We start from the raw sequence: 17787 nt of genomic DNA, 5'->3' as shown, positions 1-17787 counted from the left end.
TTGGGGGGGTCCAGGGGTTTTTGGGGGGGGGGGGGATTTGGGGGCATTTTGGGAGGTTTTGGGTGATTTTTGGGAGGTTTTGGCGGGCGATTTTGGGGGGGATCTGAGGGGGGGGCGATTTCGAGGGGGGGGGACTCCCCCTTTTTTTGGGGGGTGACGGGGGGGAGCTTTTTTAAGGTCCGATTTTAGGGAGGTTTGGGTCGATTTTTTGGGGGGTCTGGGCAAGAATATTTTGGGGGGAGGGGCTGTCGGGGGAGTTTTGGGGATCTTTTAGGGGGCGATTTTGGGGTGAAATCTCCGTTGTTTTGGTTTTGTGGGGTTGAGGGGTTTTTTTTTGGGTTTTTTTTTGGGGTTTTTTTTGGTTTTTTGGAGGGGGGGGGCGGGGCTCACTTCGGGGGGGGGGCCCCGAAGAGGGTGGGAGGAGGGGGGAGGGGGGAGGGTCGATTTTTTGGGGGGGCTTGGGGTCTGGGCCAAGAATATTTTGGGGGGAGGGGCTGGCGGGGGAGCTTTGGGGATCTTTTAGGGGGCGATTTTGGGGTGAAATCTCCATTGTTTTTGGTTTTGTGGGGTTGAGGGGGGCTTTTTTTGGGTTTTTTTTTGGTTTTTTTTTGGGGGGGGGCGGGGCTCACTTCGGGGGTGGCCCCGAAGAGGGTGGGAGGAGGGGGAGGGGCCGCCCCCTCCCCTCCCCTCCCCCCCCCCCGACGGGGATTCCCCGCTCGCTTCCGCTCCCGCGGCGGCTCCGACGGAGCCCGGGGGGGGGGCGGGGGGGGGGGGGGGATCCCGAATTTTGGGGGGAGGGGGGGCGGGTGGGGGGGTGAGCAGCACCCTGGACCCCTCCCCCGCCGATGGCCGAGGAGCTGCCCGTGGACCTCCGCACGCGCCGGGGGGGGGGCCCCGAACCCCCCCAGACCCCCCCCCAGCCCCAAAATCGCCCCCCAGACCCCCCCCCGAGGCTTCGCTGCCGCTGCGGAAGCGCCGCTCGGCCATGAGGGGCTTTGGGGGGGCGGGGGGCAGCGGGGACCCCCCCCCGAAACCCCCAAATTCCTGGGCCCCCCCCCGGGGAAAACCCCCAAACTCGGCGGCCCCCCCCGCCTTTTGCACAGGTGAGACCCCTCCCCCATTTCCCCCCCATCTCCCCCCCCTCCCCAATTTCCCCCCCCTCCCTTTTTTTGGGGGGTGACCCCCCCCCTAAAATTCATCCCCCCCCCCGCAGTTCCAGGGCTGCCGCTGCCGCTTTTGGGGGGAGGGGCGGCTTTGGGGGCAGTTTTGGGGGTTGCCCCTCCCCCCCCCGATTTTGGGACCCCGAGCTTCAAATTTGGGGGGGGGGGCCCCCCCCCCCCCCGAGCCCCCCTTGGCCGCCGCCATCGCCGCCGCCACCCGGCAGGACGAGGATGGGGACACGTGAGTGAGGGACCCCCCCCCCAAAAAAAAAAAAACCCTCCGGGAACCCCCCCCAAAACTCCGTGGGACCCCCCAAACCTCCTGGGACCCCCCCCCAAAACTCCGTGGGACCCCCCAAACCTCGTGGGACCCCCCCCCTTAAATCCGAGGGACCCCCCCCCCAAAACCTCCTGGGACCCCCCCTTAAATCCGAGGGACCCCCCCCAAAACCTCCTGGGACCCCCCCCTTAAATCCGAGGGACCCCCCCCCCAAAACCTCCTGGGACCCCCCAAAAACCACCCGGGGCCTCTCCAAAACCCCTCCTGACCCCCCCCCAAACCACCCGGGACCCCCCCAAAACCCCCCCAAAACTCCGTGCGACCCCCCCAAATCACCCGGGGACCCCCCCCCCAAACTCCTCCAAAACTCCGTGGGGACCCCCCCAAAACCACTCCTGACCCCCCAAAACCACCCAGGACCATCCCAAACCCCCCCCCAAAACCCCCTCCAGACCCCCCCAAATCACCCGGGACCCCCCCAAACTCCCCCAAACCTCCGTGGGACCCCCCCCAAAACCACTCCTGACCCCGCATGACCACCTGGGACCCCCCCCAAAAATCACCCGGGACCCCCCTAAAACCCCCCCCTAAAACTCCGTGGGACCCCCCCAAAACCACTCCAGACCCCCCAAGACCACCCGGGACCCCCCCAAAATCACCCGGGACCCCCCCAAACCCCCCAAACCACCCGGGACCATCCCAAAATCTGCCGGGACCCCCCCAAAACCTCCCCAAAACTCCGTGAGACCCCCCCCAAAATCACCCGGGACCCCCCCAAACCCCTCCTGACCCCCCCCCCAAAATCACCCGGGACCCCCCCAAACCCCTCCTGACCCCCCCCAAAATCACCCGGGACCCCCCCCAAACCCCTCCTGACCCCCCAAAAACCACTCGGGACCCCCCCAAAATCACCCGGAACCCCCCCAAACCCCTCCTGACCCCCCCCCCAAAAATCTCTTGGAACCCCCCCAAGTCCCCTCCCCCCCTCTGGGGACCCCCCCCCTTTTCCCCCTCCCCCCCTTTAAGGACCCCCCCCCACCCTCGGGGACCCCCCTGGGACCCCCCCAGGGCCGTGGGAACCCCCGGGCTGCCCCTCCCCCACCGCGGGGAATCCCCGGGCCGCCGGTGACGTCACCGGAGAGGCCCCGCCCACCGCCCCGGCCACGCCCCTTTACGGGAACAGCTCCGGGGGGGGAGGGGCGGGAACGGCTCTTCCCCTCCCCCCCCCCCCCCCGCGGGGGTTTGGGGACTTTTGGGGACTTTTGTGGGACTTTTGGGGACATTCGGGGACCCCCCGGGACCCCCCCCGGGACCCTCTGACCCCGCAGTGACCTTTGGGACCCCCCCCCCAAATGTCCCCTCTGTGACCCCCCCTCCCCCCGCGACCCCCCGGGTGTCCCCAAATGTCCCCAAATGTCCCCAAATCCCCCAGTTTTCCCCCAATTTTTCCCCCATTTTCCCCCCATTTGCCCCCAATTTTCCCCCACTTCCCTCCAATTTCCCCCCATTTCCCCCAATTTCCCCCCATTTTCCCCATTTTTTCCCAATTTCCCCCACTGTCTCCAACCCCTAAATGTCCCCCAAAAGTCCCCAAATGTCCCCAATCCCATTTTTCCCCCCTTTTTCCCCAATTTCCCCCAATTTTCCCTGACGCCCCGATGTCCCCAATCCCATTTTTCCCCAATTTCCCCCATTTTCCCCCATTTCCCCCACCCCCCATGTCCCCAATCCCATTTTCCCATTTTTTCCAATTTCCCCAATTCCCCCCATTTTTTCCCATTTTTTCCCCAATTTCCCCAACCCCCCCGATGTCCCCAATCCCATTTTTTCCCCATTTTCCCCATTTCCCCCCATTTTTCCCCATTTTCCCCATTTTCCCCATTTTTTCCCAATTTTCCCCCATTTTTCCCAATTTTCCCCCATTTTCCCCATCTCCCCCATTTCCCCCCCAATTTCCCCCCACCCCCCCAATCTCCCCAATCCCATTTTTTGCCCAATTTCCCCAATTTTCCCCCAATTTCCCCCATTTTTCCCCAATCCCCCTCAATGTCCCCCAATCCCATTTTTCCCTATTTCCCCAATTTCCCACTTTTTTTTCCCAATTTCCCCATTTTTTTCCCAATCTCCCCCATTTTTCCCCAATTCCCCTCAATGTCCCCAATCCCATTTTCCCCAATTTCCCCCATTTTTTCCCATTTTTCCCCAATTTCCTTCATTTTTCCCCAATTTCCCCCCACCCCCTATGTCCCCAATCCCATTTTTCCCATTTTTTTCCCAATTTCCCCCATTTTCCCCTCATTTTCCCCACCCCCCCAATTCCCCCAATCCCATTTTTCCCCATTTTCCCCCATTTTTTCCCGATTTCCCCCGTTTTTCCCCAATCCCCCTGATGCCCCCGATCCCATTTTTTCCCCATTTTCCCCATTTTTTTTCCCAATTTCCCCCATTTTCCCCCATTTTCCCCCCATTTTCCCACCCCCCAATGTCCACAATCCCATTTTTCCCCAATTTCCCCGATTTCCCCCATTTTTTCCCATTTTTTTCCCCATTTCCCCCCATTTTCCCCCATTTTCCCCCCAATTTCCCCAATTTCCCCATTTCCCCCAATTTCCCCAATTTCCCCAATTTCCCCATTTTCCCCATTTTTCCCATTTTTCCCATTTTCCCCTATTTTTCCCCCATTTTTCCCAATTTCCCCCATTTTCCCCAATTTCCCCAATTTCCCCATTTTTCCCCAATTTTCCCCATTTTCCCCAATTTCCCCATTTTCCCCAATTTCCCCATTTTTCCCCAATTTCCCCCCAATTTCCCCACCCCCCCCGGTTCCCCCAATCCCATTTCCCCCCCTTTTTCCCCCTTTTTTCCCGATTTCGCCCCAATTCTCCCCAAAACGCCGCGCAGGCCGCTGCACATCGCGGTGGCCCAGGGCGCGCTGCCGGTCGCCCGCCGCTTGGTGGCGCTGTTCCTGCGGGGGGGGCGCGAGCTGGACGTGTACAACCACCTGCGGCAGGTGCGGAATTGGGGCGAAATCGGCGGAAATCGGGCAAAAACGGGGCGGAAACGGGGGAAATCGGGCAAAAACGGGGGGGAAACGGGGGAGAAACAGGGGAAATTGGGGCGAAATCGGGCAAAAACGGGGGGGGGGAACGGGGGAAAACCGGGGGAAGGGGGGGAAACGGGGGAAATTGGGGCGAAATCGGGGGAAATCGGGCAAAAATGGGGGAAATTGGGGGAAATCGGGCAAAAACGGGGGCGAAATTGGGGGAAATTGGGGGAAAACAAGGAAAATGGGGGAAAAAAACGGGGGAAATTGGGGCGAAATCGGCGGAAATCGGGCAAAAACGGGGGGGGGGGATGGGGGAAATCGGGGCAAAAAAGGGAGGAAATGGGAGAAATTGGGGAGAAATCGGCGGAAATCGGGCAAAAACGGGGGGGGAACGGGGGAAATCGGGCGAAATCGGGGGAAATCGGGCAAAAACGGGGGGGAAACGGGGGAAATTGGGGGAAAAACGGGGAAAATGGGGAGAAAACGGGGGGGGGAAACGGGGGAAAATGGGAGAAATCGGCGGAAATCGGGCAAAAAAGGGGGCAAAACCGGGGGAAATTGGGGCGAAATCGGGCAAAAACGGGAAAAAAAACGGGGGGGAAACGGGGAAAACTGGGGGAAATTGGGGCGAAATCGGGGGGAAATGGGGAAAAAATGGGGGAAACGGGGGAAATTGGGGGAAATTGGGGAGAAATCGGGCAAAAACGGGGGCGAAATTGGGGGAAATTGGGGGAAATTGGGGCGAAATCGGGGAAATCGGGCAAAAATGGGGGAAATTGGGGGAAATCGGGCAAAAACGGGGGCGGAATTGGGGGAAATTGGGGGAAAAACCGGGAAAATGGGGAAAAAACTGGGGGAAATTGGGGTGAAATCAGCGGAAATCGGGCAAAAACGGGGGGGAAACGGGGGAAATTGGGGGAAATCGGGCAAAAACGGGGCAAAACCGGGGGAAATTGGGGGAAATTGGGGCGAAATCGGGCAAAAACGGGGGGAAACGGGGGAACGGGGGAAATTGGGGAGAAATCGGGCAAAAATGGGGGGGAAATTGGGGGAAATTGGGGGCGAAATCGGGCAAAAATGGGGGGGAAATTGGGGGAAATTGGGGCGAAATTGGGGGAAATCGGGCAAAAACGGGGGGGGGAAACGGGGGAAATTGGGGCAAAATCGGGGGAAATCGGGCAAAAATGGGGCGAAAACGGGAAAAACAGGCAATAAAAGGGGGTGAAATCGGGCAAAACGGGGGAAAAAACGGGCAAAAATGGGGGAAAATGGGGCAAAATCGGGCAAAAATGGGGGGGAAAATGGGGGAAAACAGGCAAAAAATGGGGGAAAAACCAGGAAAAATGGGGGGAATGGGGAAAAAATGGGGAAAAAAATGGGGGGAAAACGGGGAAAAACAGGGGAAATGGGGCGAAAACGGGGGAAATCGGGCAAAAATGGGGGGATGGGGAAAAACGGGGGAAATTGGGGCAAAAAGGGATCAAAAACGGGGGAAATAGGGGAAAAACGGGGGAAAAATGGGGGAAAACGGGGGCAAAAATGGGGGAAAACGGGGGAATCGGGAAATTGGGACAAAAATGGGGCAAAACCGGGGGAAATCGGGCAAAAATGGGGGAAAATGGGGGAAATCGGGCAAAAACGGGGGAAAATGGGGCAAAAAATGGGGGGAAGTGGGGGAAATCGGGCAAAAATGGGGCGAAAATGGGAAATCGGGCAAAAACGGGGGAAATTGGGAAAAATGGGGGAAATTGGGGAAAATTGAATTGGGGACATTGGGGGGATTGGGGAAAATGGGGGAATTGGGGTGAAAATGGGGGAAATTGGGCAAAAACGGGGGAAATGGGGGAAAAAAGGGGGGAAACGGTGGAAAATGGGAAAAATGGGGTAAAATGGGATTGGGGACATCGGGGGGGGGGTGGGAAAAAATGGGGGAAAATTGGGGAATTTGGGGACATTGAGAGGACATCGGGGAGGTTGGGGACACTGGGGAAAAATGGGGAGAAATGGGGAAAAATGGGGGGGAAATGGGGAAAAATGGAGGAAAATGGGGAAAAATGGGGAGAAATGGGGGAAAATGGGGGGAAAATGGGGAAAAATGGGGGAAAATGGGGAAAAATGGGGGGAAAATGGGGAAAAATGGAGGAAAATGGGGAAAAATGGGGAGAAATGGGGGAAAATGGGGAAAAATGGGAAAAATGGGGGAAAATGGGGAAAATGGGGAAAAATGGGGAGAAATGGAGGAAAATGGGGAAAAATGGGGAAAAATGGGAAAAATGGGGAAAAATGGGGAAAAATGGGGGTTGGGGACATCGGGGACATTGAGGGGACTTTGGGGCGAATTGGGGGGGTTTGGGGACATTGGGGGGGGAGGGGTCGTTTAGCCCCGCCCCTTTCCCACACCTTGGCCACGCCCCCACCCTCACCTGCCCCAGGTGGCCCCAGGTGGCCCCAGGTGGCCCCAGGTGGCTCCTCAGACCCCGCGGCACCTGGCGGTCATCACGGGCCAGGTGGCCCTGGTGCGGCTCCTGGTGGCCCACGGGGTGGCCCAGGTGGCCCCAGGTGGCCCTCACCTGTCCCTCACCTGTCCCCCACCTGTCCCCTCAGACCCCGCTGCACCTGGCGGTCATCACGGGCCAGGTGGCCCTGGTGCGGCTCCTGGTGGCCCACGGGGCGTCGCCGATGGCCCCGGACCGGCTGGGCCGCACCTGCGCTCACCTGGCCTGCGGCTCTCACCTGCCGGGGGGCGGGGCCGGGGGCGGGGCCACGGCGGGACCGCGCCCCCGAGTCCTGCGCGAGCTCCTCAGGACCCCCGGGCCCCCCCCGGACCTGCAGGCGCGGGACTACGAGGGTGGGTGAGACCCCCCCCCAAAATAAACGGGGAGGGGGCTTGGAAAGGGGGGGGGGGATGGGGAAAAAGGGGGCGAAAATTGGGGGGAAAATGGGGGAAAAAGGGGCCGAAAATGGGGGAAAAAGGGGCCGAAAATTGGGGGGAAATGGGGGAAAAAGGGGCCGAAAATTGGGGAAAAAGGGGCCGAAAATTGGGGAAAAAGGGGCCGAAAATTGGGGGGAAAATGAGGAAAAAGGGGCTGAAAATTGGGGGGAAATGGGGGGAAAAGGGGCCGAAAATTGGGGGGAAAATGAGGAAAAAGGGGCCGGAAATTGGGGGGGAAATAAGGGAAAAAGGGGCCGAAAATTGGGGGGGAAAATGGGGGGGAAAAGGGGCCGAAAATTGGGGGAAAAGGGGCTGAAAATTGGGGGAAAGGGGCCGAAAATTGGGGGGAAAATGAAGGAAAAATGGGCCGAAAATTGGGGGGAAAATGGGGGAAAAAGGGGCCGAAAATTGGGGGGGAATGGGGGGAAAAGGGGCCGAAAATTGGGGGGAAATGGGGGAAAAAGGGGCCGAAAATTGGGGGGAAAATGGAGGAAAAAGAGCCCGAAAATTGGGGCGGAAAGTGGCGAAATTTGGGGGGAAAAGAAGGAAAAATGTGCTGAAAATTGGGGGAAAAATGAGGAAAAAAGGGCCCGAAAATTGGGGGGAAAATGGGGCCGAAAATTGGGGGAAATGGGGGAAAAAGAGCCCGAAAATTGGGGGGGAATGGGGGAAAAAGGGGCCGAAAATTGGGGGGGGAATGGGGGAAAAAGGGGCCGAAAATTGGGGAAAAAGGGGCTGAAAATTGGGGGTAAATGGGGGAAAAAGGGGCCAAAATTGGGGGGAAATGGGGGAAAAAGGGGCCGAAATTTGGGGGGAAAAGGCCCGAAAATTGGGGGGAAATGGGGGAAAAAGGGGCCGAAAATTGGGGGAGAATGGGGGAAAAAAGGGCCCAAAAATGGGGGAAAAAGGGGCCGAAAATTGGGGGGAAATGGGGGAAAAAGGGCCCAAAGATGGGGGAAAAAGGGGCTGAAAATTGGGGGGAAATGGGGGAAAAAGGGGGCCGAAATTTGGGGGGAAATGAGGGAAAAAGGGGCCGAAAATTGGGGGGAAAATGGAGGAAAAAGAGCCCGAAAATTGGGGCGGAAAGTGGCGAAATTTGGGGGGAAAAGAAGGAAAAATGTGCTGAAAATTGGGGGAAAAATGAGGAAAAAAGGGCCCGAAAACTGGGGGGAAAATGGGGCCGAAAATTGGGGGATGGGGGAAAAAGAGCCCGAAAATTGGGGGGGAATGGGGGAAAAAGGGGCCGAAAATTGGGGAAAAAGGGGCTGAAAATTGGGGGGAAAATGGGGGAAAAAGGGGCCAAAACTGGGGGGAAATGGGGGAAAAAGGGGCCGAAATTTGGGGGAAAAAGGCCCGAAAATTGGGGGGAAATGGGGGGAAAAAAGGGCCCAAAAATGGGGGGAAAAGGGGACGAAAATTGGGGAAAAATGAGGGAAAAAGGGGCCGAAAATTGGGGGGAAAATGGGGAGAAAAGCCTCGAAATTTGGGGGACAAAGTGCCGAAAATTGGGGGGAAAATTGGGCAGAAAAGTCCTGAAATTTAGGAAACAAAGTGGCGAAAATTGGGGGAAAAATTGGGGGGAAAATTCCCAAAAATTGGAGAAAAAAGTTTCAAAATTTTAGGGAAAATTGGGGGGAAAAGTCCCGGAAATTGGGGTAAAAAAATGAGAAAAAAAATCACGAAAATTGGGGGCAAAAGCCTCGAAATTTGGGGGGAAAGTCCCGAAATTTGGGGGGAAAATTGGGCAGAAAAATCCTGAAATTTAGGGAACAAAGTGGCGAAAACTGGAGGAAAAACTCCCTGAAATTGGGGAAAAATGTTTTGAAATTTTAGGGAAAATTGGGGGGAAAAGTCCCAAAAATTGGAGAAAAAAAATGAGAAAAAAATAACGAAAATTGGGGGGAAAAGCCTCGAAATTTGGGGGGAAAATTGGGCAGAAAAGCCCTGAAATTTAGGGAAAAAGTGGCGAAAATTGGGAAAAAAATTGGGGGAAAACTCCCGAAAATTGGGGAAAAATGTTTTGAGATTTTAGGGAAAATTGGGGGGAAAGTCCCGGAAATTGGGGAAAAAAAATGGGAAAAAAGTCCTGAAATTTGGGAAAAACAAGTCCTGGAATTTGGGGGGAAAAGCCTCGAAATTGGGGCAAAACCTCCCGAAATTTGGGGAGGGGCCTCCTAAAAATGGGGGAATTTTGGGAAACTGGGCAGGAATTTTGGGGTCCGGACCCCCCCAAATTGAGGAGGGGCTCGCTGGTGTGGGGGGGGCGTCGGGAATTTGGGGAGGGGTCCCCGCCCCCCCCGATCCCCCTGGGGACCCCTCCCCAAATTCCCCTCCCCCCCCTCATTTGGGGGCTCCAAAATGGGGGAATTTTGAGAGAATTTCGAGGGAATTTTGGGGGAATTTCGAGGGAATTTCGAGGGATTTTGGGGAAAATTGAGCGGGAATTTTGGGGGGAATTGGGGAGGGAGGGTGAGGAATTTGGGGAGGGGTCTCCACCCCTCCGATCCCTCTGGGGACCCCTCCCCAAATTCCCCTCCCCTCCCTCATTTGAGGGCTCCAAAATGAGGGAATTTTGGGGGAATTTTGAGGGAATTTGGGGAAAATTGAGCGGGAATTTTGGGGGGAATTGGGGAGGGGGGTCAGGAATTTGGGGAGGGGTCTCCACCCCCCCCGATCCCCCTGGGGGCCCCTCCCCAAATTCCCCTCCCCCTCCCTCATTTGGGGGCTCCAAAATGAGGGAATTTTGAGGGAATTTGGGGGAATTTCGAGGGGAATTTCGAGGGAATTTGGGGAAAATTGAGCGGGAATTTTGGGGAGGGGGGGGTGAGGAATTTGGGGAGGGGTCTCTGACGCCGCCCCTCCCCCCCCAGGGCTGACCCCCCTGCACGTGGCCGTGGGCTCGGGGTCCCGGGAGAGCGTCCTGGTGCTGCTGGAGCACGGCGCCGACGTGGATGCCGTGGTGGGAATTTTGGGGGGGGTTTGGGGAATTTTGGCGGGTCCTGGAATTCTGGGAGGGGTCCCCGGAATTTTGGGAGGGGTCCCCGGAATTTTGGGAGGGGTCCTGGAATTTTCTGGGGGGAATTTGGGGATTTTTGGGGGGGATTTGGGAGGATTCAGGGGGGATTTGAGGCGGTTTGGGGGGAGTTTAAGGGGATTTAAGGGGAATTTTTTGGGGGGATTTGGGAAATTTTGGGGAGGTTTGGGGGGTCCCCTGAATTTTGGGGGGGTCCTGGAATTCTGGGAGGGGTCCCCGGAATTTTGGGAGGGGTTCCCGGAATTTTTGGGGGGAATTTGGGGGTTTTTTGGGGGGATTTGAGGCGGTTTGGAGAGTTTAAGGGATTTGAGGGGAATTTTTGGGGGGGATTTGGGGAATTTTGGGGAATTTTGGGAAATTTTGGGGGGTGCTGGAATTTTGGGAGGGGTCCCGGAATTTTGGGAGGGGTCCCGGAATTTTTTGGGGGGAATTTGGGGATTTTTGGGGGGGGATTTGGGAGGATTCGGGGGGGATTTGAGGCGGTTTGGGGCAGTTTAGGGGACTTGAGGAGAATTTGGGGATTTTTGGGGAGTCCCCGATGGATTTTGGGGCGATTTCGGGGATTTTGGGAATTTTTGGGGGGGTCCTGGAATTTTGGGAAAGGTCCCGAGGGCGATTTTGGGGTCCCCTGACCCCGATTTTGGGGCGATTTTGGGGATTTTTTCGGGTCGTCGTTGAGGTCGCTCCGGGGATGGATTTGGGGGGAGATCCGGGGGATTTTGGGGCGAATTTTGGGGAATTTTGGGGCTCCCGGGGGTTTTTGGGGGTGCCGGGAATTTTGGGAAGGGTCTCGAGGGGGATTTTGGGGGTCCCTGACCCCGGTTTTGGGGTTCAGGACATCAAGAGCGGGCGGTCGCCGCTGCTGCACGCGGTGGAGAACAACAGCCTGGAGATGGCGGAGCTGCTGCTGCAGGTGCGCGGATTTGGGGCGATTTTGGGCGATTTTGGGCAATTTTGGGGGATTTGGGGGGATTTTCGGAGATTATGGGGGATTTTGGGGAATTTCGGGGGATTTTGGAAATATTTGGAGGGGTTCGGGAGGGATTTGGGGGAGATTTTGGGGAGGTTTAGGGAGGGATTTGGGGGGGATTTGGGGAATTTTGGGGAATTTTGGGGGGATTTGGGGAATTTTGGGGGGGATTTGGGGAATTTGGGGGGGGTTTGGGAAATTTTAAGGGATTTCGAGGGATTTTTTTAATTTTTGGGAGGGGTTTGGGGGGATTTAGGAGGGATTGGGCGGGATTTGGGGCGAATTTGGGGGATTTAGGGGGGAATTTTGGAATTTCGGGGGGATTTGGGGTGGATTTGGGGTGGATTTGGGGGAGGTTTGGGGGAATTTGGGGGGATTTGGGGATTTGAGGGGGTTTGGGGAAAATCGCGGGAAAACTGCGGGGATTTGGGAGGAATTTGGGGAATTTCGGGGCATTTGGGGAGGATTTGGGGGATTTCAGGGCGATTTTGGGGTGAATTTGGCGAATTTTGGGGGAGATTTGGGGAATTTTGGGGGGGAGCTGGAGAGTTTTGGGTGGATTTGGGGAATTTTTGGGGTTCCGGGGGGTTTTGGGGTGTCCCGGCTCGGATTTTGGGGCTCCCGGCGCGTTTTGGGGCTCCCCTGACCCCGAATTTTGGGGTTTCCCTCGTGGGTTTAGCGGGATCGGGAGATCCGGGAGATTTTGGGGGATTCTGGGTTGATTTTGGGTCGATTCTGGAGGCGATTTTGGGGTGATTTTGGGGGGATTTTGGATTGGTTTGGGAGGCGATTTTGGGGGGATTTGGGGTGATTTTGGGTCGATTCTGGAGGCGATTTTGGGGTGATTTGGGGGGGATTTTGGGTTGGTTTTGGAGGCGATTTTGGGGTGATTTGGGGGGATTTTGGGTTGATTCTTGAGGCGATTTTGGGGTGATTTTGGGTCGATTCTGGAGGCGATTTTGGGGGGATTTTGGGAGGATTTTGGGGTGATTTTGGGGGGATTCTGGAGGCGATTTTGGGGTGATTTTGGGGTGATTTTGGGTCGATTCTGGAGGCGACTTTGGGGTGATTTTGGGGGGATTTTGGGTCGATTCTGGAGGCGATTTTGGGAGGATTTTGGGGGTTTTTGGGGACATGTGCGGGTCCCGGGGGGTTTTGGGGTGTCCTGGCTCGGATTTTGGGGCTCCCGGCGCGTTTTGGGGCTCCCCTGACCCCGGATTTTGGGGTTTCCCGCGTGGGTTTAGCGGGATCGGGAGATCCGGGAGATTTTGGGGGGTTCTGGGTTGATTTTGGGTCGATTCTGGAGGCGATTTTGGGGTGATTTGGGGGGGATTTTGGGTTGGTTTTGGAGGCGATTTTGGGGGGATTTTGGGTTGGTTTTGGAGGCGATTTTGGGGTGATTTGGGGGGGATTTTGGGTTGATTCTGGAGGCGATTTTGGGGTGATTTGGGGGGGATTTTGGGTTGATTCTGGAGGCGATTTTGGGGGGATTTTGGGAGGATTTTGCGTTGGTTTTGGAGGCGATTTTGGGGTGATTTGGGGGGGATTTTGGGTTGGTTTTGGAGGCGATTTTGGGGGGATTTTGGGGGGATTTTGGGTTGGTTTTGGAGGCGATTTTGGGGGGATTTTGGGGGGATTTTGGGTTGATTCTGGAGGCGACTTTGGGGTGATTTTGGGTCGATTCTGGAGGCGATTTTGGGGGGATTTTGGGAGGATTTTGGGTTGGTTTTGGAGGCGATTTTGGGGTGATTTTGGGTCGATTCTGGAGGCGATTTTGGGGGGATTTTGGGGTGATTTTGGGTCGATTCTGGAGGCGACTTTGGGGTGATTTTGGGGGGATTTTGGGTCGATTCTGGCGGCGATTTTGGGGGGATTTTGGGGTGATTTTGGGTCGATTCTGGCGGCGATTTTGGGGTGATTCTGGGGTTTTTTTGGGACATGTGCGGGTCCCGGGGGGTTTTGGGGTGTCCCGGCTCGGATTTTGGGGCTCCCGGCGCGTTTTGGGGCTCCCCTGACCCCGGATTTTGGGGTTTCCCGCGTGGGTTTAGCGGGATCGGGAGATCCGGGAGATTTTGGGGGATTCTGGGTTGATTTTGGGTCGATTCTGGAGGCGATTTTGGGGTGATTTGGGGGGGATTTTGGGTTGGTTTTGGAGGCGATTTTGGGGTGATTTGGGGGGGATTTTGGGTTGATTCTGGAGGCGATTTTGGGGGGATTTTGGGGGGATTTTGGGTCGATTCTGGAGGCGATTTTGGGGTGATTTTGGGTCGATTCTGGAGGCGACTTTGGGGTGATTTTGGGGGGATTTTGGGTCGATTCTGGAGGCGATTTTGGGGTGATTTTGGGGTGATTTTGGGTCCATTCTGGCGGCGATTTTGGGGTGATTCTGGGCGGTTTTTTTGGGACATGTGCGGGTCCCGGGGGGTTTTGGGGTGTCCCGGCTCGGATTTTGGGGCTCCCGGCGCGTTTTGGGGCTCCCCTGACCCCGGATTTTGGGGGGGGTTTGCAGCGCGGGGCCAGCGTGAACGCGCAGTCGTACGCGGGGTGCACGGCGCTGCACGCGGCCGCGGGCCGGGGGCTCCTGGGGCTGCTGCGGCTGCTGCTGCGCTGCGGCGCCGACTGCGGGGTCCGCAACCTGCACAACGACACCCCCGCGGGCGTGGCCGCCAGCGCCCAGGTGAGGGCGGGGCTCAGGTGGGGCAGGCGAGGGGATTTGGGGGGGATTTGGGGGGATTTGGGGGGATTTGGAGCGGTTTGGGGGGAATTTGGGGCTTTTAAAGGGGATTTAAAGGGGATTTGGGGTCCCAAACCTGCACAAGGACCCCCCCGCGGGCGTGGCCGCCAGCGCCCAGGTGAGGGCGGGGCTCAGGTGGGGCAGGTGAGGGGATTTGGGGGGGATTTGGGGGATTTAAAGGGGATTTGGGGGGATTTGGGGGGGATTTGGAGCGGTTTGGGGGGGATTTGGGGGGATTTTGGGGGTTTTGGGGGAATTTGGGGGAATTTGGGGGTTTTGGGGGATTTGGGGTGGCGGGAAGGAGTTCCAGGTGAGTTTTGAGGGGATTTTGGGGGTTTTTGGGGGCATTTTGGGGGATTTGGGGTGGCGAGGAGGGAATTCAGGTGAGTTTTGTGGGGATTTTCGGGGAATTTTGGGGAATTTTGGGGGTTTGGGGGGATTTGGAGGGATTTGGGGGGATTTTGGGGCATTTGGGGGGGTCCGGGAGGAATTCAGGTGAATTTGGGGGGAATTTAAGGGGGTTCAGGTGAGTTTGGGGGGATTTTGGGGTGATTTGGGGGGGATTTGGGGGGATTTTGGGGGTTTTTGGGGGGATTTGGGGGTTTGGGAGGATTTTGAGGGGATTTGGGGGAATTTTGGGGGATTTGGGGGAATTTTGGGGGGGATTTTTGGGGATTTGGGGGAATTTTGGGGGTTTTTGGGGGTTTTTGGGGGGTTTTGGGGGGATTTGGAGAGATTTGGGGGAATTTGGGGGGTTTTGGGGGGAATTTTGGTGTTTTTTGGGGGGGATTTGGGGGATTTTTTGGGGATTTGGGGATTTGGGGGGATTTGGAGTGGATTTGGGGAGGCTTTGGGGGGATTCTGGGTCTTGGGAAGGGAATTTTTGGGGCATTTTGGAGAACTTTGGGGAGGTTTTGGGTTTCCGTTGACGTTTTTGGGGGTTCGGGTGATTTTTTTTTTGGGGCGGATTTTGGGGATTTCGGGGCTCTCTGAGGCCGCCCCTCCCCCCCCCAGGTGATCGACATCCTGCGGGGAAAAGCCTCGAGACCCCCCCAGAACCCCCCCAGCCCCTCCCGGGACCCCCCCGACGGTGAGGCCCCGATTTTGGGGGGTCCCGGGGGGATTTTGGGGGGTCTTGGGGTGGAAATTCCCAAATTTGGGGTCCCGGGGGGGGAAAATTCCCAAATTTGGGTGTCCCTGGGAGGGAAAATTCCCAAATTTGGGGGTCCCGGGGAGGGAAAATTCCCAAATTTCGGGGTCCCGGGGAGGGAAATTCCCCCAATTTTGAGGGTCCCTGGGGGGGGTTGGGGGGTCCTGGGGAGAAATTGCCAAATTTTGGGGCTCCTGGCGGGAATTTTGGGGGGTCCCGGGGGGATTGTGGGGGGTCTTGGGGTGGAAATTCCCAAATTTGGGGTCCCGGGGAGGGAAAATTCCCAAATTTGGGGGTCCTGGGGAGGGAAAATTCCCAAATTTCGGGGTCCCGGGGAGGGAAATTCCCCAATTTTGAGGGTCCCTGGGGGGGGTTGGGGGATCCTGAGGAGAAATTGCCAAATTTTGGGGCTCCTGGGGCGGTTTTGGGGGGTCCTGGCGGGAATTTTGGGGGGTCCCGGGGGGATTTTGGGGGGTCCTGGGGTGGAAATTCCCAAATTTGGGTTCCCGGGGAGGGAAAATTCCCAAATTTGGGGTCCTGGGGAGGGAAAATTCCCAAATTTGGGGGTCCTGTGGAGAGAAATTCCCCAATTTTGAGGGTCCCTGGGAGGGTTTTGGGGGGTCCTGAGGAGAAATTGCCGAATTTTGGGGCTCCTGGGGCGGTTTTGGGGGGTCCTGGCGGGAATTCTGGGGGGTCCTGGCGGGAATTTTGGGGGGTTCCGGGGGGATTTTGGGGGGTCCCGGGGTGGAAATTCCCAAATTTGGGTTCCTGGAGAGGGAAAATTCCCCAATTTTGAGGGTCCCTGGGAGGGTTTTGGGGGGTCCTGGGGAAAATTTGGGGGGTCTCGAATTTGGGGGGGTCCCCAGGAGGTGAAAATTCCCCAATTTTGGGGCTCCGGGATGGAAAAAATTCCCCAATTTTGGCTCCCCTGACCCCGCCCCTTTCAGGCCTCGCCTCGGAACCCCCGCCCACTTCCGGGTCCGCAGCCAATGGGGCGCAAGGGGCGGGGCTTCCGCAGGGGCCGCTCCCATTGGTGGGCGCCCAGCGAGGCCCCGCCCCCCGGCAGAGCAGGGACCAATCAGAGGCGGCGTTGGGGAGGCCCCGCCCCGTCGCTCCTCAGAGGCTCCGCCCACGCGAGGGGCGGGGCCAGGGCAGCATTAACGGCGCGCCGCCAGGGGGCGCCAAAGCGGGGCCGGCGTGAGGGGAAATAAAAAAGAATTTGGTTAAAAATGGAACTGGGAGGGACTGGGAGGGACTGGGAGGGGATTGGGAGGGACTGGGAGGGACTGGGAGGGGATTGGGAGGGCATTGGGAGGGACTGGGAGGGACTGGGAGGGACTGGGAGGGGATTGGGAGGGACTGGGAGGGACTGGGAGGGGATTGGGAGGGGATTGGGAGGGACTGGGAGGGACTGGGATGGACTGGGAGGGACTGGGAGGGGACTGGAGGGGACTGGGATGGACTGGGAGGGGATTGGGGGGGACTGGGAGGGACTGGGGGCGACTGGGGGGCACTGGGAGGGACTGGGAGGGGACTGGGGGGCACTGGGAGGGACTGGGAGGGCATTGGGAGGGCATTGGGAGGGACTGGGAGGGACTGGGAAGGGACTGGGACAAACTGGGAGGGACTGGGATGAACTGGGAGCACTTGCCGAGCACTGGGAGGGCACTGGGATGAACTGGGCTGAACTGGGAGCACTGGGGGGGCCCTGGGAGGGCTCTGAGAAGGCCCTGGGATGAACTGGGAGCACTGGGAGGGGGACTGGGGGGCACTGGGCTGAACTGGGCCAAACTGGGCCAAACTGGGAGCACTGAGAGGGCACTGGGATGAACTGGGAGCACTGGGAGGGGACTGGGGGACACTGGGATGAACTGGGAGGGCTCTGGGATGAACTGGGAGCTACTGGGAGGGAGGACAGCGCCGAACTGGGCCAGACTGGGCTGAACTGGGTGCGCCAGGAGGGGCACTGGGAGGCACTGGGATGAACTGGGCCGAACTGGGAGCACTGGGAGGGGGATTGGGGGGCACTGGGATGAACTGGGAGGCACTGGGATGAACTGGGCCGAACTGGGAGCACTGGGAGGGGGATTGGGGGGCACTGGGATGAACTGGGAGCGGCACTGGGCCGAACTGGGCCGAACTGGGAGCACTGGGAGGGGGATTAGGATGAACTGGGAGCACTGGGAGGGGCACTGGGCCGAACTGGGCAAACTGGGAGCACTGGGAGGGGGATTAGGATGAACTGGGAGCACTGGGAGGGGCACTGGGCCAAACTGGGCCGAACTGGGCCAGACTGGGCCGAACTGGGAGGGGCACTGGGAGGGGGCACTGGGCCGAACTGGGCCGAACTGGGAGCACTGGGCCGAACTGGGCCAAACTGGGCCGGACTGGGCCGGACTGGGAGGGGCACTGGGGGCACTGGGCCGAACTGGGCCGGACTGGGCCGAACTGGGCCGGACTGGGAGGGGCACTGGGCCGAAC

General features: G+C 58.0%; 1 protein-coding gene across 1 annotated transcript; it reads left to right on the top strand.

Moving 5' to 3' along the window:
- The first annotated feature begins 815 nt into the window (after positions 1–815).
- Positions 816–16523, top strand: LOC138100877 (B-cell lymphoma 3 protein-like). Its single transcript, XM_068998705.1, is given in 11 exon segments — positions 816–890; positions 893–1103; positions 1214–1314; positions 1316–1401; positions 4342–4450; positions 7091–7334; positions 10289–10377; positions 11288–11365; positions 13932–14099; positions 15171–15246; positions 16254–16523. Coding segments are annotated over 11 exon segments (1461 nt in total). The 5' UTR covers positions 816–845; the 3' UTR covers positions 16508–16523.
- The last annotated feature ends 1264 nt before the right edge of the window (positions 16524–17787 follow it).

Source organism: Aphelocoma coerulescens, unplaced genomic scaffold, assembly GCF_041296385.1.
Source record: "Aphelocoma coerulescens isolate FSJ_1873_10779 unplaced genomic scaffold, UR_Acoe_1.0 HiC_scaffold_150, whole genome shotgun sequence".
Classification (NCBI taxonomy): Eukaryota; Metazoa; Chordata; class Aves; order Passeriformes; family Corvidae; genus Aphelocoma; species Aphelocoma coerulescens.
This window is presented reverse-complemented; position numbering and strand designations above follow the sequence as displayed.